General features: G+C 39.6%; 2 protein-coding genes across 2 annotated transcripts; both read left to right on the forward strand.

The window, feature by feature from the left end:
- Positions 1-7649: 7649 nt before the first annotated feature.
- Positions 7650-12791, forward strand: LOC117395115 (immunoglobulin alpha-2 heavy chain-like). The gene is made up of 4 exons (XM_059007814.1): positions 7650-7935; positions 10371-10685; positions 11354-11665; positions 11868-12791. The coding sequence occupies exons 1-4, from the start codon at positions 7890-7892 to the stop codon at positions 11981-11983; spliced, it is 789 nt and encodes a 262-aa protein (XP_058863797.1). The 5' UTR covers positions 7650-7889; the 3' UTR covers positions 11984-12791.
- A 6618-nt stretch (positions 12792-19409) lies between these two features.
- Positions 19410-20549, forward strand: LOC117969527 (actin, clone 302-like). Its single transcript, XM_034917389.2, has one exon. The coding sequence runs from the start codon at positions 19410-19412 to the stop codon at positions 20547-20549; it is 1140 nt and encodes a 379-aa protein (XP_034773280.2).
- Positions 20550-26811: the final 6262 nt, after the last annotated feature.

Genomic DNA, 26811 nt, shown 5'->3' on the forward strand with positions numbered 1-26811 from the left:
ACTGATTTCTATTGCGTATTCAACTTTTTGAACAAAGCCAAATCGGCCCATTTTCCCTTTTTCAACTTTGAAACAGGCGAATTAAGTAGCTGGTTCATTTAAACCGTTTTATAGGCTAACCGTTGAATTTGTCAATATATATATATATATATATATATATATATATATATATATATATATATATATATATATATATATATATATATATATATTCAGGTAAAAAAAATCATGTTTATTTTTTATGGTCAACCTTTAGGAATTTTTAGTGGCGCACGTACGCCTAAATTAAAATTTACGTTCACACAAGCACATTTTTAGTCGCATATGTGACCAAATGAGTCGCGCTGTAGAGCCCTGTGTTGTTTTGTTTCCGAGTTAGTTCCTGAGAATAGTCGCTGAAGTTCTTATTATTGAGGTGTACTTGCCGCTCGCTGTGTGTTATTGTTTTCTGTCAAACACTGATATCCTGTCAGTTAAGTCTTAGGGTAAAAGCTTGTTTTAACGTTGTCTTTATTACGCCGGTGAGATACCCGCGCACAACTGTATTGTCATATTTTCTACATTTTCTTTAAATTCTCAAATTAATAAAGCGAAACCTGGATAGTAAAAACAGACTCGGGTAGCGTCGGGTAATTTAAAACCCGGGTTTTACCCAGGTCTTCGGGTACCCGTGCCGACCTCTAATTATAGAGAATTGCCTCGACAACAGCTGGAGACGTCTGTATTAGAACGTGTTTGGATCCAAATAATAACATGATTAATTTGCAACAAAACAACAAACAAACAATGCACGCGACCCTTTCAAGCACATGGATATCTACCTCGAGTAATATTAATACTATCATCTCAGAAAATAAAGCTGTGTCATTTTTCCAAGTCAGTAAGAAATATTTACGATACTTACAAGTGGTTTTCTTTCAGGTTAAAACAATGATTTACTGTGACTCACTTGAATAGGCCTCAATTGCCGTTATCCTCTTATTTCAATCTTTATTTTTACCACAACGAAACCAAAGCGGTCTGAAATACTATTTAATATTTTATTGCGGTGTTTATTATTAGGCTATTATTAGTATTATTATTGGGCCATCTTTTTAGTTTTTTCACTTCATCTATAAATATAACACAGTTACGCGGCATTTTGTATGTTACACGCTGGGACGAGATTTAGTTTATGTTAAACTGAGGATAATATAAACTATTAAATAGTCCCCCGAGGCTGTGTGAAAAAACACAGAATTACCCCTACCTGCTTTGGTACCTGCTTTGCTGTTACGTGTCAGTATAGCAGTGCATAAACATTATTGTTCTGATTTATTAATACCAATTAACGCTGTTTTTCATTGAACAGTCATTGCTGCAGACCATATATTTTTCTCTTTGCAGATTTTAGGAGATGTTACTGCTGATTTCTGTGGGGACTATACAATTTAACAAAAACGGTCCTGCAGATTAGTGATAAAAGGCAATGTCTGACTGCAGCGCAGGGAGCTCTGTCCTCGCAGGATCCAATATAAGCTACTGGTTGACAACAACAAAAAAACGGCATTTTCTGAATAAATAAATAAATAGTTATTATTAAGTTAAACTGTGTTGTTTCTTTTTGTGTCCAAAAACTAGCTTTATATATGAATCCTAAGCAATATTACTCAACACCCTACATTTTGGACTTGACTTACGCTTAGTGTCCTTCTTGCCCTCTACACATGTATTGAACTGATAAACTATATAGCTTCACAGTTATGATTTCTAAACAGAGGCAAACCCAAATTACACAGTAAACCCAACATAACAAACCCCATTTTTTTTTTTATAAACTGCAAACACTTAATAATTAATCACGCCATTTTAATAATAATAATTTCATATGAGTTTTTCATATTTCTACTAACAGTAACTTAATATACACCGTTGTTCATAAACTTTGTCATTTAAACATTTATTTAAAACTCGGCGGTATTTAAATATCTTTAGAATAATTGTTTAGAACCTATCCAAAAATGCGTAGCCTTTATACAACTAAACACACGTTTATAATTATGGAACAACATTGTTAAAAATGTATTTTTTGAAACGGTGTCATGTGAGCCAAATTACAGATCTTTAAGCTACAGAATAAGAAAATGTATGTTGCCTAAACTTTCATTAATGTTAAGCCAACGAGTTCATCTGATTGTTTTTATTAACATAAAGATAATCAGTTTTAGAGAAATATAAATACAAACATAACGTTGGAAGAGTTTCATTCCATTGAATTCATGTGTCCACCGACATTGTGTTTCTTATTCAAATCCAATTATTATTATTATTATTATTATTATTATTATTATTATTATTATTATTATTATTATTATTATTACAGTTTCTCCAGTATTCCAATACCCGCCCGTAGTAAGAGCCAAGGTCGGGAGCACAGTGCACTTCACGTGTGATATCGGAGACCTGACCGGGCACTGCTACTCTGTTTTGTGGCTCAAGGTGCAGCCCAGCAGGGCCCCGGCGCTGGCTGTTTATTCAAATATCTCCCCTGATGGGAATCATGGAAGTGAGGCTGATGCACCAGCCGATCCGATTGAGATCAGTCGATTGAATGGGACGTTATCAAGCAAAAATCATCCCATAGGAATGGGCCAGTAGGTACCTACTAGTCTACTAACCCCTAAATCTACCCCGTACCCCTAAATGTCTACAACTAATCTAATCTCTACCCCTAAACATAATCTCCACCCCTAAACCTAACTGTGTTGCTATAAAGTAATTGTACTATTATTTAAACACGGCTTTTTAGCGCCCTCTAGCGGCTACTACATCCGACGTCCATTAAAGCGCTTGATCCGGACCTACTCTCACTGTTAGGAGGCTAGTAGAGAGAAAAGCTCACGTGGTTCAATCATATAACTCGTAAAATGAAAGATGAGGGTCGAAAACTAGAACGGAGATCTAAACTGCACATTTATTACAGCGCATGGAAGGGCCACCTGGTTAAATATAGGAAGGCTCTGGTGTTGGCTTGATCACAATGTTATTCTAATTTAATTGAAACAAATAAAAATAATCCTAGATTTCTTTTTGCTACCCTAGATAAATGAATTAATCCTTCTCTAATAGTCCTGCCCTTGACATTGGCTCCTCTCACAGCTGCAATGACTTCTTACATTTCTTTAAAAATAAAATACTAAACATCAGAAATGAGATTTCACAGACACCTTCTATGAAGGAGAATTTTACCAACACGGCCACAAGTCCAGAGTGAGTGCTAACGTGCAAGTGGTGAAATACAATTTGTTAGGTGAACAACAGTGCAGTGTTGTCCAGGTTTGTGCTGGCCTTTAGCAGCAGCTCCCAGTACGTGTTTCTCTGTCTAATAATAACAAACAAGCAATAATTAGACACGACAAAAACAAACAAACACTCACGGTATAATTCACGGTCCTTTGGGTACGTCTGTAAACATAACAAAGGAACAGATCACCTCGCTACGTCCCCTTATGTACCGTCAATCACGCCCCCTTGGTTAACGATTGCATCCTCTCCTCCAATCCGCGGCTGCCACATCACTTCCCTTCTGGGTCAATGATTTAATGTACTGTAGCTCCGCCCCCTTTCTAGATGACCAACTTCCGCCTAACCCTGGGAATGAATTGTCAGGCCATCCAGTCCAGGGCACTCTGTTCCCTTTACACAGCGCCCTCACAGGTCGGGAGGGAGATTTATCACCAAGAATCATTCTGTCTCTGTCACAGTACTGTACAGTGATTTGGGATACTTTTGTATAAAAAGACCTATATAAATGCAATAAATAGATAAAACGTGAAGATAATACATTTTAATTAGCTTAATAGTTTTTTGTGGTATATACAAAAAGTATTAACCACATAATTTATAAACAAAGCACGTTAGCCTTCACTGTAGGTGATTCAGGAGCGAGGAGAAGATGAGGTTGTGGAGAGGAATTCCCTCGTGTCCCTGGTGGAGACCTTCCCTCTGTCTGCCACTCATCCACTGAGACAGCATTATCATCTGTACCAGAAGGGAAATGGGCTCACACATCTTCAGAACCAAGGACTATGTTTTCAGAAAGAGATTTCGCAGGCGTAATACCAATGAAGCCTTTATTGAAAACCAAACAATTATACAGGTCCATAATACACAAAACAGTACAGAGATCCCAGCATGCTTCTGAAGGTGGTCAAGAAGAATGCCATGATCTATCGTGTCAAAAGCGTTAGGTCAAGGAGGACAAGCACAGAGGGAGCACCAGCATCAGCATTGAGCAGAAGATCATTTACAATCCGGAGCAGAGATTCAAGCAGATTGTTATCCGTGAGATGTTTCATCAGCTTATAATGGAGACGGCTTAATATCCAATCCAGTAGGCTAAAGACAATAATGATTAAGGAACACATGAAATATGCCAGTTAGCATGGTTCTGTATGTGTGGCAGGTCGCCACTATTGTAAAATTTAAAGTTTCATATAAAAACTTAATCATTAAATGACCTGTCCCAGAGTAGCTTTGAACACAGGGACTGGGAAAACAGGATGAGATCTGGTCCCTTTTGTACTGTTAGTTAATATATCAGAGCAATCTGATTTAAGGCCACTAGATGGCACTGTTGTGTTGTGTAAGTATAAGTTATAGTACTAAAAGTAAATAAAGGATGTTCCTGTTTGACTAGCAGTGAGTATGATGGGTGTGACTCTAACACAACACTTTTGAAGTTCAAAGGACCCCTTTTGTTTTCCATGTATTGTTTAACATAGGGGTTATCACGAAGATAAGCACAGAAACAGATGCTGAAGATAAGCACAGAAACAGATCTTAAAGATAAGCACAGAAACAGATGCTGAAGATAAGCACAGAAACAGATCCTAAAGATAAGCACAGAAACAGATGCTGAAGATCAGCACAGAAACAGATCCTGAAGATAAACACAGAAACAGATGCTGAAGATAAGCACAGAAACAGATCCTGAAGATAAGCACAGAAACAGATCCTAAAGATAAGCACAGAAACAGATCCTGAAGATAAACACAGAAACAGATGCTGAAGATCAGCACAGAAACAGATGCTGAAGATCAGCACAGAAACAGATCCTGAAGATAAACACAGAAACAGATGCTGAAGATAAGCACAGAAACAGAACTTCTATTTTAACATTACATTCTTAAACTCCGTGAACATGTTAAAACTTCAATATGAAGCTATACAGATAAATAAAATAAGGAAATGCATTAATACATTATAAAACAGTTTGTATAATATTATAGGCACCTTTTTTCAGCGGTTGCCTCTGAGGATGGTTCCAGTTGGATTTGTACCTGGACTGGGGTGTTTACGCTTCAACCTGATTCGCTTCAAATTTTTCTTATTCTTACTGTGATTGGCTGCAAGGCAACAGGGCTAGCCAGAGATTGGATAATGTTTTGTTGGGCGGATTTTTTTGGGGGGGCAGTTTCCTAGTAACTGAAAACGTTGTATTCTGGGAGATGCAGTTGTTAGTGGAAGTTTTAGGAGAGGCAGGCACTCTGTGCAGCAAAATTTCTATGCGCAATTTTATGCATTTATTAAAATATTTGGGATTTTTTAATTAATAAAAACGGCAGGTACGCATATTATCTGGACCGCTGCGTGCGATTCCACACTTACGAAAACGAAATTTTGCAAATCAAAAGGCCTATGCACAGTGTATAATGCGTACGGCACTAATGGTAATGGGAACGGGTCAAGCCAGCAGGTGGAGTGAACGAGTGTGTGAATGCGTGCTGCTGCTGTCCAGGGATGCTCTGGCTCAGACAATGCTCTATTTTTCCCAGTTAGCGGCTGGAAAAGGGGGCTGCAGAGCATGGACTTTATTGGTTGAGCCGGACAGCGGCGGGAAATGAGGAGAGTTTATATAAGAGCGCGCATGAGCCTGTGACAGAGACCGGGCAGAGTCTGCTGCGAAATCGATAGGGTTAGTTAGAAAGGGTTTAGTATTTTTTGGTGGCGTGAATTCCGGCCCCAAACAGGAATTCTCTGCTCAGTACCCCAATAAACTGTGAATTCGATCATTCAACACTGTCTTGCTTCATAGAAACCTGACATGTTACAATACATTCTGTATGCTGTTGAAAGCGTGGGTTTCCAAAACAACTTTCTTGTTGAAAGGCGTCAAAAGAGAAGAAGCGGATGGGTTAGTGTTTGTGCCAGTGTCATGTAATAGGCAAATTCTGATTTTTTTTTTTTATCAATTGATTCGGGACTTCTGAAATCAGAATTGAACACATTTTATTATCATTAGTATTTACTGTCAAAATACTGTAAAATCCCATAAGTTTAAAATATTAATTTACTAAATTCTTATTTTGATGGCGAAAAGCAATGTCTGTTAGTGGCTTACTTCTTGAAAATTCGCGTCTCCATAAAGAACATATAGAATGGCATAATAGATAGAATGAACGCAATTTCCAATCGATCACTCCATACCATGTGAAAGAGCATGTTTGGAAAGGAGTCTTCAGTGCAATGCCAGTTAACAGAGCGAAGCTTTGCACGTGATGCAGATTCCTTGCATTCATTTTTCTGTTTTTTTTTTCAAACCTTTCTAAATTTTCCCTTCTAAATCTGACGCCCTTTCTCTGGGCCTGGCAGTCATTTTCAAGTAAGGCTATTTGGATGGAATTGAGTTTGTGAGGAGACATCAGGTCCCCTGGACTGGTAGCCATGTCCCTGTGATCAATGTGATCAGATCTGTGCACAATAATGTTTCAACTCTGGAAGTATGATGCACACTATTGTAAATATAAAATCACAAAATCTACATACTTTGAAATTACCCTGAAGCAGCATTTTGGTACAAAAACAAAGAAGAAAATACTTTGATAATGCCAAGTACAATCAATTCTTATTAGAATAACATTGTGATCAAGCCAACACCAGAGCCTTCCTATATTTAACCAGGTGGCCCTTCCATGCGCTGTAATAAATGTGCAGTTTAGATCTCCGTTCTAGTTTTCGACCCTCATCTTTCATTTTACGAGTTATATGATTGAACCACGTGAGCTTTTCTCTCTACTAGCCTCCTAACAGGTAGAGTAGATCCGAATCAAGCGCTTTAATGGACGTTGGATGTAGTAGCCGCTAGAGGGCGCTAAAAAGCGGTGTTAAAATAATAGTAAAAATTACTTTAATAGTAACAGTTTGTAGAAATAGAACAATTAAAAGAATCTAAAGCAAAAATGTAATAACATTGGAATAAAAAAAAGAGAAAAACTCTTCGCAGAAATGCATTCCCCACCTACCCTGAAGCTCTGTGATGTTTGCAGGTTTGTGACTGGCTGTTATATCAGCCCCTGGTTGACCTACATGAAGTATAGGCCGGCAAGTTGTGATCTGAGAACAAGTGTTCTGTTTGAAGTGTCTGAAGTTCGTGTTGTGCAAAGAGGATATTTGTGTCTCTTGAGCTACAGCACAAAATATGTGCAGGATTTCAGTCTCTATCTATCTATCTATCTATCTATCTATCTATCTATCTATCTATCTATCTATCTATCTATCTATCTATCTATCTATCTGTCTATCTATCTATCTGTCTGTCTATCTGTCTATCTATCTATCTATCTATCTATCTATCTATCTATCTATCTATCTATCTATCTATCTATCAGAGGGCACCTCGCTTCAGAAATGCAGCTTCTGGAAACCGTGTTGCAGGAATCCACAATGAGAAATTAAGTTGCATGTTCTTATTCTGCTTCGTGTGAAACGCGCTGTTTATAAGCGCGGTATCGACAGGAAGTTCTTCACCACGCGGCTGGCCCGCTGTGGACTCGGGGTTATATCAGAGACCCCGACGCGCTGGAAGCACAAGCCTCGTGACCTCAGTGCTCTGCCGTACAGCTGGCATCATGCGCCTCCTCGCCTTTGGGTTCCTCTCTTCTCTCATTCTACCAGGTAATATGTATTGCATTGCAAAGCTCTGGCCAAAGGATTTGCATCACCTAGAGGTTTAGGACTGAGACATAATTATATATATTTTATTAAGACCGTGTAATCAAAAAACTACAACATCATATCGCAAAAGTCTACTAGAAGTTATAATAGTACAGTATTTCAAGTTCAATTTCGAAATGTCAAATTTGATGGAAAACTACAAAACGGCATGTAATTCAATATAATAACGTAACATTACTCAGCAGATTTCATTCGACTTTCTGAAGCAATATTTGTTAATTATATAGGGTGATGCAAAACTTTTGTACCTGTACTTGCATCAGCTTGTACTTGCACTGAACTGCTCCATACCTTGCCTTATTCTACTGCTGTTCTTAATTAGAACTGTTTTCTGAATCTTGCAGTTGATTTTACTCTTAAAGGTAATCGTATTCAGGTTCTTTTGTAATTGTTCTGATTTGATATCGTTCTTATCTGTTTATCCTAATTACTACGTGCTCTTAATTGAATTTACTCGTATAAGGAAATATTTTTACTAAGTTAAGTGCTCTTAGTCGAACTCGCTCTTAAATATAATTATTTACTGTGTTCTCTATTTTTCTCTTATTTGAATTTGCTCTTATTTTCTACTGATTTTACTGTACTTTGTAACTGCTCTTATCTGTAATGTGACATTGTGTAATGTGATAGTTTCTATTGTGGTATTTAACAACTGTAAGTCTTCCTGTATAAGGGCGTATGCTAAGAAATCAATTAAATAAATAAGAAAAGGAGACCAAACACAAAGATAAAATGAAACATCACAACATTACTATTATTATCACTGCTGTTGTCCGTGATTGTGATGGTCAAGGCTGGACTGTCTGCTATTGTTGAAACAAGACATATTTTCCATTACTCGCCATCCTGTCCACCTGCGGTTTGTTTGAGCATTTTTCTTTCCGAGTAACTGAGAGGCGCTCAACAAACACATCGCCTTACAACTTACACAGCAAGCGGGCATCCTGTTTCATATCAGAAGGGCCGCGTGTTTATTCTTTATATATTATTTATTTCTTAGCAGACGTCCTTATCCAGGGCGACTTACAATTGTTACAAGATATCACATTATTTTTACATACAGTTACATTATTTTGTACACATTATTTTTACATACAATTACCCATTTATACAGTTGGGTTTTTACTGGAGCAATCTAGGTAAAGTACCTTGCTCAAGGGTACAGCAGCAGTGTACCCCAGCTGGGATTGAACCCACGACCCTCCGGTCAAGAGTCCAGAGCCCTAACCATTACCACTATACATATATATATACAACACCAACAATTCGTGTTTTTAGGCACTTTTAACAAATCTGGAACCAACTCCCCAGTAATGTTGTTGAAGCTGACACCCTGGGATCCTTCAAGAAGCTGCTTGATGAGATTCTGGGATCAATAAGCTACTAACAACCAAACGAGCAAGATGGGCCGAATGGCCTCCTCTCGTTTGTAAACTTTCTTATGTTCTTATGTTCTAAATCTGCCTCTGTGAAGATTTACAATCATCCTCCACCAACGGCAGCACCAACCAAGCGAACGAGACAGATAGGCCTAATCTTCGACTCCGACAGCGACTAAAAAAATAAATAAAAATTATACTCCATTGAAACACCTTTTCCTTAAAAATACGTTATTTTTTGCAGTTCAGTGTCTACCCAGTTTAGTTTACCGTTCCTGAATTATCAAAAAGAAAATTATATTTCAGATTATTTAATATTGACCTAATTTAAGAATTGTCAAGCTTTCACACTGGCGTATTCCAAAATGTCCACAATGTTTTTTGTCACTACAACAAAACATAAACAAGTTCAAAAACACTAAACATGTGCACATTGTGGAATATAACAGTGTGAGAGTTTGAAAAGCCTTGCATCGGAGTTTTAAAGTGTGTTTCTAGGAGGCTTGCTGGTCCGGTGGTTAAAGAAAGGGGCTTGTTATCAAGAGATACCAGTTCAATCCCAGCTCAGCCACTTACTCACTGTGTGTGATCCTGAGCAAGTCACTTAACCTCCTTGTGTGCTCCGTCCTTCGGATGAGACGTGCAACCGCGGTCCTTTTGGAAGTGACTCTGCAGCAGCAGCAGCAGTTGATGCATACTTCACCCCTGTAGTCGCTGTAAATCGTTTTGGATAAAAGCGTCTGCTAATTAACTAAAGAATAATTAATTACCAATCTTATGGAAAACAGTAGAAACAAAAACACAAGTGTGATTAAATGAATATTACCGGGTGAATACTGACGGTCCCGATGAAAACGTTTAACCGTGATAACACACATTGGATTCCGTTTCCTACAGTAATATCACATTATTATTATTATTATTATTATTATTATTATTATTATTATTATTATTATTATTATTATTATTATTATTATTATTATATTTGTCTTGCAGCTGCCGAGGCGGTGGTAGTCCAATACCCGCCCTTGGTAAGAGCCGAGGTCGGGGGCTCAGTTAACTTGTCCTGCGATCTCGGGGACTTGACGCGGTTCTGCTACACGGTAATGTGGCTCAGATTCCAGTCGGAGACATCTGTACTGACTCCATACACGAACCAGAGTCCGGCAAGCCACGGCAGCGCTGGAGCAGAGAAGATATGCAATTTCCCCATCAGCAACCTGCAAGCGAGCGATTCGGGCACGTACTATTGTGCTGTTGTGAACGGGCCAGTAGCGCATTTTGGCAACGGATCCACTCTGGTTGTAAAAAGTGAGTAGACATTGTAATTGTTTGATCAATTGATTTATATGGAAAACTACAAATTACCACGAGGCCAGCATTTGGGGAATTCCATTAAGTTCACGCGGGAGCTGTACATTTCTACGTGTTCTTGTTCGGCTGCAGTTGGATCGTTTGGGTGTTTGTTCATCTGCACGCTTTATTGATCTGAGCATGCGCATGCGGAAATTACGCGATAGGGTCCATTTGATCCTCTATCATGGTCTTCTCGCGTGTACTTTTGGCGCAATTGTACATCGATATATATATATATATATATATATATATATATATATATATATATATATATATATATATATATATATATATATATATATATATATCGATGTATAATATTTATAATAAACCCATGTCCTTTCACAGTCAACACAGAATAACATGAATGCATTCTACTGTAAGCGCTGTGCGTTTCACACATAATATGTCCGGGGTTCTAGGAACTCATTTTGGTAAAAATGGGGTTAAATTAGTTTAATACCTTTCATACACTATATATTCACAAAGCAAGTTAACACTAACACGGCTGAAACGCCTGCAGCCGTTAATATATAACTGAACCTTAGCCTAGCTAGTTCTTTAGCGTTAGCAATTTGTAAATGTAAACTATACACACACAAGTCCTATTATCTCTTTTACAGAACACTCTCTCGGACCCCCATCCATTGCAATCCTCTCCCCCTCTGCCGGGGAAGTCCAGTCCGGCGGTTCCGCTACTTTAGTGTGTCTGGTGTTCGGGGTATCCGAGCAGGCTCGCGTCTACTGGGACATAGCGGGGAGTGTTCGACACGGACTGACCGACTCCGGATCCGGAGATTCCAGTGAATCCACTTCGGACTTTATCAGGAATCAGATCACAATTCCGGGCGAGGTCTGGAGCAGCGGGGCCGCGTGTACCTGTGTAGTGGAAACAGAGAGCGGGCGCAATATGAGCAAAAGCGTGACAAAGATTGGTAAGGGAGCTGTGGGCTATTATTTATTTATTTATTTATTTATTTATTTATTTACCGTGCACGAGACGACACTTGCGCAAGTACAATGTGCTGGAATGTTGTGAAATCTGGCATTTTGATTGGATGAGAGTGACGTCGTGATTAATGATCGTCTTTTGTGATGTTTAATTGTGTTTTTGTGTTTGGTCTCGTTTTCTTCCAGAACACGGTGGCGTTGATTTCTCTTTGCTGCAGATGAGAAGCTTGGAGATAGTTTCATTTCTCACGGCGGTTATTATAATAATAGCCGCAATGCGTTGTGTGTCGAAGAGGAATTAACGCCTGAAATATGCGCTCTTATTTCAACCTCAAAACTTGCATTCGATCCTGTGCATTGTGCAATCTAACTGTGTAGCGCTAGATATTTGCAGCCAGTGTTTTCCTGGGAGGAGCAACATTTTCTTTCTAAAACAAATAATTTTACAAATAAATGACTGCAATGCTACCTGTTTTCATTTAAAAGTAGTTGCTTCCTGTTTGTTCCTCTGTTTGGAAACGCTTCACTGTAACAGATCAGATAGCTTAAAATACCATTGAAGTTTATTATTTTCATGTTTTAATTATTCTTAGTGTTGGTCCTGGGTCGTGCTGCTCCGATACCGAGCTATTGTCATTCTTCTGTAAATCTGTGTGTACCTTTTGCAATTTTGTTTTGTAAAATTAGAATATAGTGCTGTATGCGCTATGCACAGGATCGGTACTGAGGAGAAGACTGTCGACTAATCCTTAACTGTTGATTTCTCGAGCGTGATTTATAATAGCATTCAATACACATCGAATACAGCTTCCTGCTACCAAAGGGCAAGAGTAATAGACTTGTTAAAGAGTTGTTTTTTTTTTAAATATACGTTTGGAAATGTATTTACTTTTATTTAAAATAGTCTTTTTTATTATAATCCTTTTTATGCTATAGGGCAGCAGTGTGGAGTAGTGGTTAGGGCTCTGGACTCTTGACCGGAGGGTCGTGGGTTCAATCCCAGGTGGGGGGACACTGCTGCTGTACCCTTGAGCAAGGTACTTTACCTAGATTGCTCCAGTAAAAACCCAACTGTATAAATGGTTAATTGTATGTAAAAATAATGTGATATCTTGTAATAATTGGAAGTCGCCCTGGAAATAAATAATAATAATGCTATTTTAAAGTTGTATTATGCTGTGTGTATTATGTTTTCTGTAAAGTATCTTGGGGTCTATGACGTAAGGTGCTATATAAATGAAATAAATCAAATAAATAAATAAATAGCAATGAGTTAAGCTTCATTAATGACAATACCAGATCAATCGCCTTTACCATACTGCTTGCAGAATGCATGCCTAATTCTGAGCCTATCGCTGTGCCGCCATTCTGCTTGTAACGTTTAATTCCAAACGTCAAATAACTGTTTTGATCGTGTTTAATATTTCTTCTGCAGGTATGATGTTCTTCTCGTTTGTGTTATGCAGCGCTTCCTACGTGCCTCGTTTCATTCCTAGGCTCACTGGGGTACAGGGATTTTACATCCACGCAAAATAAAATACTATTCTCTGGAAGCGCAGTCTTTATTCTGTTATCCTTGCACGTGTTGTATCTTTAACATAATTAGGTAAACTTTCAACATAACCCTATATGAACATAATTTTGATTTTGTTATCTAACATGTAATCAAAAAATAATTATAAAATGATATCGCAAACCTTTACCGGAAGCCATATAGCAGTGCGTCATTAGAGTTAGAGTTCGAATTTTGAAATGTGTCAGCTTTTCGTTAAGTATATGGAAAACTATAAAGCGGTATGTAACTAAATATGCTAACTTAACATTACTGAGCAGGTTACATTCGGCTTTATGAAGCAAAAGTAGTTCATTTTATAGGTGATGCAAAGCTTTTGGCAATCGCTGAATATATGGCTCTTCGTAATGGACGAGCAAAGGCCCACCGAGAGGGCGGGGAGGACGGGGAATTTTCCCCGGGGCCCAACGCCCTGATGAAGGGGGACCTTTTTTAATATATATATATATATATATATATATATATATATATATATATATATATATATATATATATATATATATATATATATATATATATATAAAACAACTAGCCCTGCACTGATTGTGTATCCAGGCACTGTCAAACACTTCCTTTCACACAATGATTTGAACTTTCGCATTTCATATTTTACTACACCAAAAAGCTGAAAAAAGGCACAGCAATTTTATGTATTTTTTTAAAGACTTTTAAAAACTTTAAAAGAACCCTAAAGTTGCTCAATATATACCACAGTATGAACTATTCTATTATTAAGATCTAGAATTTGTTCAAAACAGCGCGGTGCAGCAGTTTGTCAGCAACATTGTATCGTGTAAAATAAATAAAGTACTTTCTTCAGCTGGTGGTAAACACAATTAGAGAATGATCGCTTATATTGCTTAAAATACAAATATATTTACTAATACAGGTTATTAGTTAAGAGCAGAGATGAGTGGTTTATTTTTGGCACTGGATAAATAAAATAGTGTATAGCAACACCATTAACATCTAGTTTATGCTAAAAACGTATGTTATTTGATGTTAAGTAAGCTTCCAATTAATCAATATACACGTGGAGTTTGTACAAAAAATATTTATTCACTTACCTAAAAAAAGTGTGAATACTGTAAATAACTTAAACATAACTACTTTGAGAAAGAGTAAACTATCCTGCTGCAGATTTTAATTGAGATATTGAAACTTCTACGCGTCGTTGACAGTTTCCTTCAAACCCATTATCAAAATACTGTATCGGTTGAATGATCTTCCTCAGACACTGCTAAGATTGCAAGTATCATTGCTTGGTTTAGAAGCTTGGTTTAGACTCCAGTATACTACAAAGTCGGATGATTGATGAATGTAGTACCATGGGGTGGGGCGGGTGGGGGGCATCGGGACATACCTTCCCCGGGGACCATGACGGCTCTCGGCGGCCCTGCTCACACGTAAAATCCCTGTACACCAGTGTTAAAGGCTTTTGCCGATATTACGCGATGTTATATACACTTATGTAATATTTGCTATCAGTTCTGGAGTTTTGCTCAAGTCTTGATTTTTAATGTTGTAACTTCTGAACAAAGATACTTTTTAATTGTCTGCTTATTTTTCTTTATCTGTCCAATAAGCACTGGCATGTTATATTATTAAATCATATTTAATGGGTCTTAAGTAACTATACATATTTACAGTTATTTAAGAACCTTCGATTCCACCTTTATTAAGAAATATATTTTTTACTTGAAATTCATGGTGGATTTTAACCCTCGAAAAACACAATCAAGAAATATGCCTCACATACCCGTAGTGAAAGCAAACCCTCACTGTTTCAGCAGTGTTGGAAATGCTTGTGTGCAATATATTTCTCTCAATCGTAGGTTCAAGTTTTTGATTATGGTGATGATATTTCTAAGTTTGCTTGTAAACAGTCTCTACGTAAACTTGATGTGTTGTACAATTCACGTTGCAGATTTGTTCTAGAGCGCCCCCTCCTGACACATCATTGTCATGTGTAATAAAACTATAGGCATTGGTACTGTTTTATAGTCCAGGTTTTTGAAGGCGTGGAACCGTGTTACCTGAATGCTCTGGTGAAAAGGACTCGCACTGATTACAGCTACACTCTCAGGATTCTGTTATTTGGCTATTCCAATGGTTCCTACACGCTTGGGAGAATAATATGTTTTGCTTATCAAATCCCGAAGACATGGCATTCTTTCCATCATAGTTTGAAGATGGAATTTGATCATTTGTCTAGTTGTAAATATCCCCTGTGGGAATTGCTTAGAAGAACCTCCTGCCAATGCTTTACCTCCAGTCCACATGAGAAAACAGACACGCCCTGCTTATGCTGTTCTAGATATCTGCAGGGCAGCAGTGTGGAGTAGTGGTTAGGGCTCTGGACTCTTGACTAGAGGGTCATGGGTTCAAATCCCGGTGGGGACACTGCTGCTGTACCCTTGAGCAAGGTACTTTACCTAGATTGCTCCAGTAAAAACCCAACTGTATAAATGGGTAATTGTATGTAAAAATAATGTGATATCTTGTTACAATTGTAAGTCGCCCTGGATAAGGGCGTCAGCTAAGAAATAAATAAAAAATATCTGTATGCTACTGTCTAAGTGTTAACCACACATGTTTGTACTATGTTGCTTGTATTGTATTTGTCTTTCTATTTGACATTTATTGTTTCCACGCCCCCCTTGTAAACGAGGCATCGCTCTGAACGGGTAAACAATTAAAATAAAGAGAGACTTAAGCCGTGTTAGAAATGCTTGTGGTCATTTCTTTCTGTTCGCTGTAATACATTCCCCACCTACCCTGAAGCTCTGTGATGTTTGCAGGTTTGTGGCTGGCTGTTATATTGGCCCCTCGCAAACCTGCATGAAATATAGGTCGGTATGCTGTGATCTGAGAACAAGTGTTCTGTTTGAAGTGTCTGCGGTCTGCGTTTTGTTGTGCAAGTTTTCATTAGTGACCCCTCTGCTGTGACCGAATGGAACATCTCCACACAGAAGGGCAGAGATAATAACAGAAATCGTGATGCAAGTGTCAGCAATAGTAAATAACGCACCTGAAGACACTTCAAACCTGTCAGAATGTTTCTAGACATCACTTGGCTCATTGCTGGCATTAAAATAACCAGAACAACCTAAGAATTATATTACAACTGTTCAGAAAACAAACATGTCCAGCACAGCTGTGAGAATCATATTTACAGTCTTCCATTAACAATGCAGTTCAATCTACAAGGTGTTTTGAAAAGTGTATCTTATTGCTTGCATTACTTATAGGAGGCTGTGTGGTCCAGTGGTTAAAGAAAGGGGCTTGTAACCAGGAGGTCCCTGGTTCAAATAGCCACTAACTCATTGTGTGACCTTGAGCAAGTCACTTAACCTCCTTGTGCTCCGTCTTTCGGGTGAGACGTAATTGTAAGTGACTCTGCAGCTGCTGCATAGTTCACACACCCTAGTCTCTGTAAGTCGCCTTGGATAAACAAATAATAATAACAATAACAGAAAATGAAACTGTTTAGTAACAGCCCAGCAATGTAAATGAAGTTTATCGTGTTACTGGCGTTACAATAACCAGGACAAAATATGAAACACTGATTTAAAAAGGCGTACTGTTAACTGACTGGTTCAGTACTGTGTATCACCCGTTTGTAATTTAAATAGCACCCCTTTTAATGTAAACGCATAATTAATCCTCACAATTGCAGTGTAGTGACTACATCCTTTACACATTAAAGCGATAAATTTTTCAAGCAATGTATAGCTAATGTATAGCCCAGAACCAGCGCCTCCCGATTCTCCAGCCGAAATCACTGCAGCCAAACTACCCTGCTGAGCAACCTGGATCAGCAGCAAAGCGCTTTCCTTGCGGGCAGCCACTCTCCAGTTGCATTCGTATATTCAATTATTGTTTTCAGTTACTTTCTAAAATGCTTGGGCGTTTTCTTCTGCCACAATATGTATAGTAATTCGACAGCACTTGCACACTTAAGTTGTACCTTCTTTCCTTTGTTGCCTTCCACAAGAAATCCTTATGGTGACCGATACATTCTTCTGGGTGTTTGTGTGTAGGCATTTTTTTTACATTTCGCCACAATTTGTAATTCTGTTTTAAATCCTCCGTTGTATCGAACTCGCGGTATAGTAACGACAGCTTTAGTAGCAAGTGATTTTCAAATTAAATGTGTTAATAAAATCAATCCGTTAATGCAGCGTTGGGGGTTCACGACACGTTATTGGGGGTCCGCGAAGCAAGTTCAGAAAACATAACAGAACGCATTTAACACAAAATTACCGTGGCTAACAAAACAGTGTGTTCATTTTCTGATTAATAGATGAAATAATAATTCAAATTAACGGAAACAAAAAGGAAACAATATTGTGATGGATTTAATTGTCTAAAAGATTGCACTGCAGTTATAATTAGGTGTGTGCTGTGTTCATTCAAACCAGATTGATTGATTGAGAGAGAGGTGAGCCGAGTGTAAAAATCGCCTGTAATAGATCGAGAGGAGAGACCCAGACTGAAGCGAGATGAGACACGTGAATACAGGAAGAGCGGTGTTGAGGTGACTGACAAAAGTTAAGCAGTGGAGCTGTACAGAGTAGAAGGGAAGCAATGTGGAGTAGTGGTTAGGGCTCTGGACTCTTGACCAGAGGGCCGTGGGTTCAATCCCAGGTGGGGGACACTGCTGCTGTACCCTTGAGCAAGGTACTTTACCTAGATTGCTCTAGTAAAAACCCAACTGTATAAATGGGGAATTGTATGTAAAAAAATATATGATATGTGAAATAATGTAAAATGTGATAGCTTGTAACAATTGTAAGTCGCCCTGGATAAGGATGTTGGCTAAGAAATGAATAATAAAGTATATAAAAAGTGGAAGCCTTAAATAAAATAAAACAAATTACAGAAAACTTTAAAATAGCAAAAAAATAAGCCCTAGCTATATAGTATTGTTTATTTACCTTTTCCCATGTTATCGGGTGTATTTATTTTACAAAGAGAATCTCAGGGGACAGCAACTCAGACAGCTGATGCTATCATTGTCTCTGTCTCTATAATTACACTGTGTTTATTTTGATTTCTTAACTTACGAATTACAGTAACTTAAATAAAGACCCCACCCCCCTTATAATTCTAAAAAGTTTTCCATTCCATGTAACCTTGGAAAATGTTGCATTTTGTGGTTTAAAATCAATACCTCGAACCTAATAATTAATGATACAACTATAATTGAGACAAATGAGACAAGAATTGTAATTCTGTGTCTTTATGCTGCAGAGCGTTGTTAATGCAACATTTTGGAAGTAATGATCGACTGGTTTATAAGAGAATCAATTGACAATACATTACATTGCTCTTATTAGGACTGAAGTCATTGTATTTCCTATCTTGCTCTTAATTGTACTGTAATTCTTGGTATGTATTTTTTGTATACAACTGTAAGTCGCCCTGGGTAAGGGTGCCTGCTAAGAAATAATAATAATAATAATGTGATGTCCAGAACTTATACTAATGTTTGCTTCACTTTATTATTATTATTATTATTATTTATTTCTTAGCAGACGCCCTTATCCAGGGCGACTTACAATTGTTACAAGATATCACATTATACATTATTTCACATTATACAGATATCACATTATTTTTACATACAATTACCCATTTATACAGTTGGGTTTTTATTGGAGCAATCTAGGTAAAGTACCTTGCTCAAGGATACAACAGCAGTGTCCTCCACTGGGGATTGAACCCACAACCCTCCGGTCAAGAGTCCAGAGCCCTAACCACTACACCACACTGCTTTATGGGATCAATGCATTGACTTAATTGAAAATAACTTGTGTTATGTGGTAATGTGTGTGATGCTGTACATTCTACGGTGTGACGTAGAAAGAGAAAGTTGTACTGTAAGTATTTAAGAAATGCCAGGGCCAACCCATATTGATTTTTAACAACATCCCACAATTTTCACATCATTCTGACCAACTCATGACTTATCAGTGCGTCACAATGTAAATTGGTTACCATGGCCAGCAGTGCTTGTATTATGACCTAACAGTGCATCACAAAGGAATTTTTTTTTTACAGCGACAGCAATATCTGCCCATAACATCAAGCAAAACCTTTTGCAAATCTTTCTTTTCAGAGGGGAATTTTGAAGAACTCGAAAAGCCAACATGTTTGACCCAAAAATATTGGAAGTCCCAGCTGTTATCTTTGACAACGGTTCAGGGCTTTGTAAATGTGGAGTAGCGGGTGACAGCGTTCCTAGATCGGTCATCACATCTATAGTGGGTCACTCCAAAGCCAAAGCCAAAGCGACCATGCTTGGGGCCGGCCACAAGGAATACTATGTCGGGGACGAAGCCCAGGCCAAACGAGGACTTCTGTGCCTGAAGTGCCCAGTGGAGCAGGGCTTTGTCACTTGCTGGGACGATATGGAGAAAATCTGGAGGCATCTTTATGAATGCGAGCTAAAGATGAAACCAAGCGAGAGACCAGTGCATTTAACCGAAGCACCCCTGAACCCTTTGACCAACAGGGAGATGATGACTGAAGTTATGTTCGAGAACTTCAAGGTCCCTGCTATGTATGTGTCAGTGCAGGCTTTGTTGGCCCTGTATGCTTCAGGGCGCACTACAGGGCTGGTAATAGACAGTGGGGATGGTGTAACCCATACTGTTCCCATATATGATGGATACTGCTTACCACATGCCACGTTCAGACTGGGCCTCGCGGGGAGGGACATAACAGATTATTTAATAAAGCTCCTACAGGAGAGTGGCCATTCTTTTGGGAGTTGTGCTAAGCAAGAAGTCGTGAAGGACATCAAGGAGAAACTGTGCTACGTCGCCGTTGATCTCACGATGGAGCTTAAAAAAAAGCCCAAGGAGAACCAGAGAGAGTACAGGCTGCCCGACGGGAACGTGATCAAGATCGGCGATCAGCTTTTCAGAGCCCCCGAAGCTCTTTTTGTTCCTGCTTCGGTCCAAGTGGAAGCCCCCGGGGTGCACAAGATGACTTTCAACAGCATTCTGAAATGCGACAGCGACGTGCGCAGAAATCTCTTCTCCAACGTGCTGATGTGTGGCGGATCCACCCTGTTCCCAGGGCTGGAGGAACGGATGCTGAAGGAGATCAGGGTGCAGATCCCGTCTGAGGTATCCGTGAAGGTGATTGCACCTCCAGAGAGAAAATATACTGCGTGGATCGGAGCCTCGTTCATTACCTGCCTCACCGCCTTCAAACAGATGTGGATAACGGCCAGCGACTATAAGGAGTTTGGACCTGCCGTGGTCCATCGAAAATGCTATTGAAAAGGGACTGATAGAATTTGGATTAGGAGACAGGTTTCTCAGAGCTACTTCATAAAGGGAGTCTATCAAATTGGCATCAACTGTGTGTGATTCTGTGCATAAATGAAGCTATACAATCTACAGCTATGGCGACAAGTTTTGCATCACCTAGAATTTTAGGATTGAGACATCATAAAAATACAAAATAAACTATATGAACATAATTTTAGATCTTTTATTTAACATCATGTAATCAAATAAACTACAAAATGATCTACAGTATTTCATGTTAGATTTCGAAATGTCACATTTGTCAACTGTTGTCAGTTTATCTTTAAGTATACGGAAAACTACAAAGCTGTTTGTATGTAACTCATTATATTAACGTAACATTATTCAGCAGGTTTCATGCGACTTCATGAAGCAAAACTAGTTAATTCTATAGGGTGATGCAAAACTTTTGCTCACAGCTGTATTTGTTTTATCCGTGATGTCATAAACAAAATCAGAAGGTACTTCTAATTCTAGGGGAATGCACTGAGAAACAATCCCAGGGAAGCTTAGTGTTTGAAAGAGTTCCACCTGGGCATTGTGGGTCACCCAAATACAACACAATGTTATGCTTAGGCAGTGCTTGAATTATGCAAGATACAAACTCACAATACAAATCACAATATTCCAGGACACAAAGAAAGATATTAATAGAACATCAGCATATCTGTCATGTTTGTTTGATTTATTATGCTTATTCAAGGAAACAAAGAGAGTTAACACATAGGTCCACTGTAATGTAAAATATTTAGCTTCATTAAATTGAAGAATAACAGAATTTATGTAAATGTTTTATTACTAATTACCACTGACTTAATTTAACATATGATTTGTTCTTGCTTGTTTTATTGACCTTTGTATTGATCATATCGGATCCAACTCATGATGTACAATGAAAAAGACCAAAACCCTTATCAGTGCTGTACCCTTCCTCTCACAGCAGTCAGACCTGTCCCTTATCAGTGCTGTACCGTTCCTCTCACAGCAGTCAGACCTGTCCCTTATCAGTGCTGTACCATTCCTCTCACAGCAGTCAGACCTGTCCTTTATCAGTGCTGTACCATTCCTCTCACAGCAGTCAGACCTGTCCCTCATCAGTGCTGTACCATTCCTCTCACAGCAGTCAGACCTGTCCCTTATCAGTGCTGTACCGTTCCTCTCACAGCAGTCAGACCTGTCCCTTATCAGTGCTGTACCGTACCTCTCACAGCAGTCAGACCTGTCCCTTATCAGTGCTGTACCGTACCTCTCACAGCAGTCAGACCTGTCCCTTATCAGTGCTGTACCGTACCTCTCACAGCAGTCAGACCTGTCCCTCATCAGTGCTGTACCATTCCTCTCACAGCAGTCAGACCTGTCCCTTATCAGTGCTGTACCGTTCCTCTCACAGCAATCAGGACTGACTCTCTGACAGCCAACGGTGCAGGCTGCTGTCTCTGTGATGGCGAGACATTGACACACTCCAGTCTCTTACAATGAACTTCTCTGCAGCTCCATATTGAGCACTCACAGATTCACCTGGGAAAAACAAATACCTCAAGATTATATTATTATTATTATTATTATTATTATTATTATTATTATTATTATTATTATTACAGTTGTGCTTGGTAAGGCTCTTGTATGAACACATGGACAATAACCAGGGCCTGTCATTAGTACAGCCCCAGCCCCAGTAAAGCACACAGCATGATAAAGCAGTCAGGATACACTATGAACATTCACAGAGCCCAGTTGTTATTCGGTGCTAAATATCTTAGTGGTTGCTGTATGAATCTGATATACTCGCACTGTATGTTCATGCATACTGCGACAGCCAAGTACCTGGTCGATCGTCATGTCAGGAACCTCCTCCTCGTCAGCATGGACAGTGATTACACAGAACCAAGGTTATCCGTTTGAAAACAGAGCGCTGCCTGTATTTTTATTCAGAGTATTGTTTTCACAATGAAAATAAAACCACACACAAACAAACAAAACAAAAGAACACCTGTCTCCCTTCTGACAGCTCACTTCCCTCTCTCACCCACTGGGTAGTAAGCTACTTACCAGTTTTCAAACTCTTTTACCAATACTCTTCTATATTTTCCAACTCGCCTTCACTCTCCGAGACTAACCGCCAGCACCATGAGTCTCCCCCAGACAGACCCGAACAAAGGAATCCGTTTCCTTTTACTGTTAACCAGCAGAACCACTGCAAAACGAACACCTGTTAAACACCTGCAGCTGTGCTGGTTTACCTTTAGAAAAACCCCTAGTGCTCCTGGGACTTGTAGTTTACTTGACGGTATCCATTTTTGTAGTCCCTATTAACTACAACTGCATTGTCTCTTGGGAGATGCAGTTTTTTGATGCTCAGTCCAGCACTCTATCTCTCTTTCTAGTATCATATTCTTTTTTCTTACTGTTAATGACTCTTATTCCACTATACAATACAAACTAGTACAGGGTGCTGTAAGACACAAGGTTTTCACCCACTCAAGGGTAGAGCAGTCAGAAGGCTGGAGTGAGACTATGTGCCTACCAGTGTCAGCACGGCATCTTATCATCGGGTCTCTGCCCATCTCACATGGTGCTTATACACCATGCCCTTCCTCACTGGTGTTTCTAGTGGAAATATATCAAACAGGAGCTTTCCTTACCTGGGAGCAGAACAACAAGGACCTGAAAGAGATGAACAAACCAATTTCTCTCCTAACTGATCGACACACAGGACTGTTTTAGAGAAAACAATAAACTTCAACCAAATATTAAGGAAACCACAAGCCTCAGTCTAAATCAGCGACTTCCCTATGCGCTATGAGACTGACCAATCAGCTGACTCCCCTAACCCTTCATGTGTGTGTGTCTGCACAAGCTGACCACAACAACACAATGAGAAGGAAGTGCACCCTGCTGTCAAGCAAGCCTCTCACAGAAACAGCACCTTCCCACGCTACAGAGGGTCTAATCAGCACCAGCAATACGATCACTTCAAAGGAGTGCTAAGCAAGCCCAGTCTCTTACCTCTTATTAGCCTTAATAATATCATCACCTGGGCTGCCGAGTGGCGCATCTGGTGAAGGCACTCCGTGTGGAGTGCAGGATGCACCCTATAGCCTGGAGGTCGCCGGTTCGAGTCTAGGCTATTCCACTGCCGACAGTGGATGGGAGTTCCCAGGGGGTGGCGCCCGAGGGGGAGTGCTTAGGTCGGCCAGGGTGTCCTCGGCTCACCGCGCACCAGCAACCCGTGTAGTCTGGCCGGGCGCCTGTGGGCTTGCCTGTAATTATTAATTTCTTAGCAGACGCCCTTATCCAGGGCGACTTACAATTGTTACAAGATATCACATTATTTTTACATACAATACCCCATTTATACAGTTGGGTTTTTACTGGAGCAATCTAGGTAAAGTACCTTGCTCAAGGGTACAGCAGCAGTGTCACCCACCAGGGATTGAACCCACGACCCTCCGGTCAAGAGTCCAGAGCCCTAACCACTACTCCACACTGCTGCCCATACTACTCCGGCCATACTACTACTAAGCGGCCCAGAGCTGCGTTGTCCTCCGACGCTGTAGCTCTGAGGTGGCTGCATGGCGGGCCTGCAGAGTGAAAATAAGTGGTCAGCTGACGACACACTGTTTCAGAGGACAGTGCGTGTTTTGAAATCATCAGGAAATTCCTTACAAAAAAAATTTACAATTTAATGAACTGACATACCAGTTATAACTCTTAGCTGAATCCAGGTTAGGCTTTTAGCAGTGATACTGAGATGCGATGGGCAGGGTGGCATGCAATGATAAGGGGAGCAGTGGAAATGGCAGAGGTAAGAAAATTAATTTTGAAACCTTAGCAGCATCACCATTAACAAGGAGCAGTTCTGCTAAACAAGCCCACATTTAACACACTGAGACTCCTTTACTAAACTGGGATGAAACTTGAACATTCTTCAGAATGATGTCATTATTTACTGTATCACATATTGCTTTTATTTTTGTAAAACATAACTCTGATCCCCCACCCGAGGCACTGAAATGGTTCAGTCCAGAATCAACTGCCACGGTCCCTACAACGTAAAAGCCAGTGAAGGTGTAATTGTGAAATTGTTAAGAAGTTACCACAAGGGGGAGACAAAGTGCTTGTTCTTTCCTATACTTTTCTTAACACTATACAGAAAGGAACAATAGTGACCTTGTTCAAAAGATATATATTCACTCCTGCTCACAGATTGTTGTTTTAGATATTATCTACAGCATCATTTACAAACATTCACTCTCTCACTAGTGTTCACATTACCCAAATCTCACAGCCAGGGCTGGCATCAGTACCCGGGCCCCAACACCAGAGGGGGGCCCACACACATACAGAAATAAAATTGCAAATTGTAAATGTACTATTTATGTGCCAGCTATCATACTGAAGCAGCCTTTAGGGCTAGAAACGTTGAGTTGAATTAAATTAAACTAAACTGTATGCGTGCAGTGCAGTGAAACTTTTCTGATCTTTTCCTTTTCTCTTTTCCTGCTTGCGTCCTGTTCCCTTAGCCCCGCCTCTTCTCACTCCCTATTGGCTTCTGTCCTCCCCAGTTCTTCTTAAAGCCGAAAGCTATTGGCTTATCTCAACATAAATTTATATAAATGTGCTAATTAAAGACATTCTATAATTGGCACATTTACTTTCCAACAATCAAGACGTTCATTTGACAACTGTTTTGTCGAGCCTCATTATCATAATGTCTATTATTATCATAGCGTCGGAACGCCTATTATAATTATACGATTTTAAACCATCAAAAATGAAATTTGTTGAACCTCTGGAACCTCCAAATAAAAAGAAACACAAATCTGCTCACAGCACTATAATATAACCTGGGGCCTCCCTGCTCACAGGACTATAATACTATAATATAACCTGGGCCTCCCTGCTCACAGCACTATAATATAACCTGGGCCTCCCTGTTCACAGCACTATAATACTATAATATAACCTGGGGCCTCCCTGCTCACAGCACTATAATACTATAATATAACCTGGGCCTCCCTGCTCACAGCACTATAATACTATAATATAACCTGGGCCTCCCTGCTCACAGCACTATAATATAACCTGGGCCTCCCTGCTCACAGCACTATAATATAACCTGGGTCTCCCTGCTCACAGCACTATAATACTATAATATAACCTGGGCCTCCCTGCTCACAGCACTATAATACTATAATATAACCTGGGCCTCCCTGCTCACAGCACTATAATATAACCTGGGCCTCCCTGCTCACAGCACTATAATACTATAATATAACCTGGGCCTCCCTGCTCACAGCACTATAATACTATAATATAACCTGGGCCTCCCTGCTCACAGCACTATAATACTATAATATAACCTGGGCCTCCCTGTTCACAGCACTATAATATAACCTGGGCCTCCCTGCTCACAGCACTATAATAGTATAATATAACCTGGGCCTCCCTGATCACAGCACTATAATACTATAATATAACCTGGGCCTCCCTGATCACAGCACTATAATACTATAATATAACCTGGGCCTCCCTGCTAACAGCACTATAATACTATAATATAACCTGGGCCTCCCTGCTCACAGCACTATAATACTATAATATAACCTGGACCTCCCTGGTCACAGCACTATAATATAACCTGGGGCCTCCCTGCTCACAGCACTATAATACTATAATATAACCTGGGCCTCCCTGCTCACAGCACTATAATATAACCTGGGCCTCCCTGCTCACAGCACTATAATACTATAATATAACCTGGGCCTCCCTGCTCACAGCACTATAATACTATAATATAACCTGGGGCCTCCCTGCTCACAGCACTATAATACTATAATATAACCTGGGCCTCCCTGATCACAGCACTATAATACTATAATATAACCTGGGCCTCCCTGCTCACAGCACTATAATACTATAATATAACCTGGGCCTCCCTGATCACAGCACTATAATACTATAATATAACCTGGGCCTCCCTGCTCACAGCACTATAATACTATAATATAACCTGGGCCTCCCTGCTCACAGCACTATAATACTATAATATAACCTGGGCCTCCCTGCTCACAGCACTATAATACTATAATATAACCTGGGCCTCCCTGCTCACAGCACTATAATATAACCTGGGCCTCCCTGATCACAGCACTATAATACTATAATATAACCTGGGCCTCCCTGCTCACAGCACTATAATACTATAATATAACCTGGGTCTCCCTGCTCA

Source organism: Acipenser ruthenus, chromosome 35 (genome assembly GCF_902713425.1).
Source record: "Acipenser ruthenus chromosome 35, fAciRut3.2 maternal haplotype, whole genome shotgun sequence".
NCBI lineage: Eukaryota > Metazoa > Chordata > Actinopteri > Acipenseriformes > Acipenseridae > Acipenser > Acipenser ruthenus.

What these genes read in the sequence shown, in the direction of transcription:
- LOC117395115 (XM_059007814.1), top strand. Translation starts at nt 7,890, where the DNA reads ATGCGCCTCCTCGCCTTTGGGTTCCTCTCTTCTCTCATTCTACCAG. An exon ending in CTCTTCTCTCATTCTACCAG is followed by an intron (nt 7,936 to 10,370) that starts GTAATATGTATT and finishes TTTGTCTTGCAG; the next exon opens with CTGCCGAGGCGGTGGTAGTC. An exon ending in CAAAAGCGTGACAAAGATTG is followed by an intron (nt 11,666 to 11,867) that starts GTAAGGGAGCTG and finishes GTTTTCTTCCAG; the next exon opens with AACACGGTGGCGTTGATTTC.
- LOC117969527 (XM_034917389.2), top strand. Translation starts at nt 19,410, where the DNA reads ATGTTTGACCCAAAAATATTGGAAGTCCCAGCTGTTATCTTTGACAAC.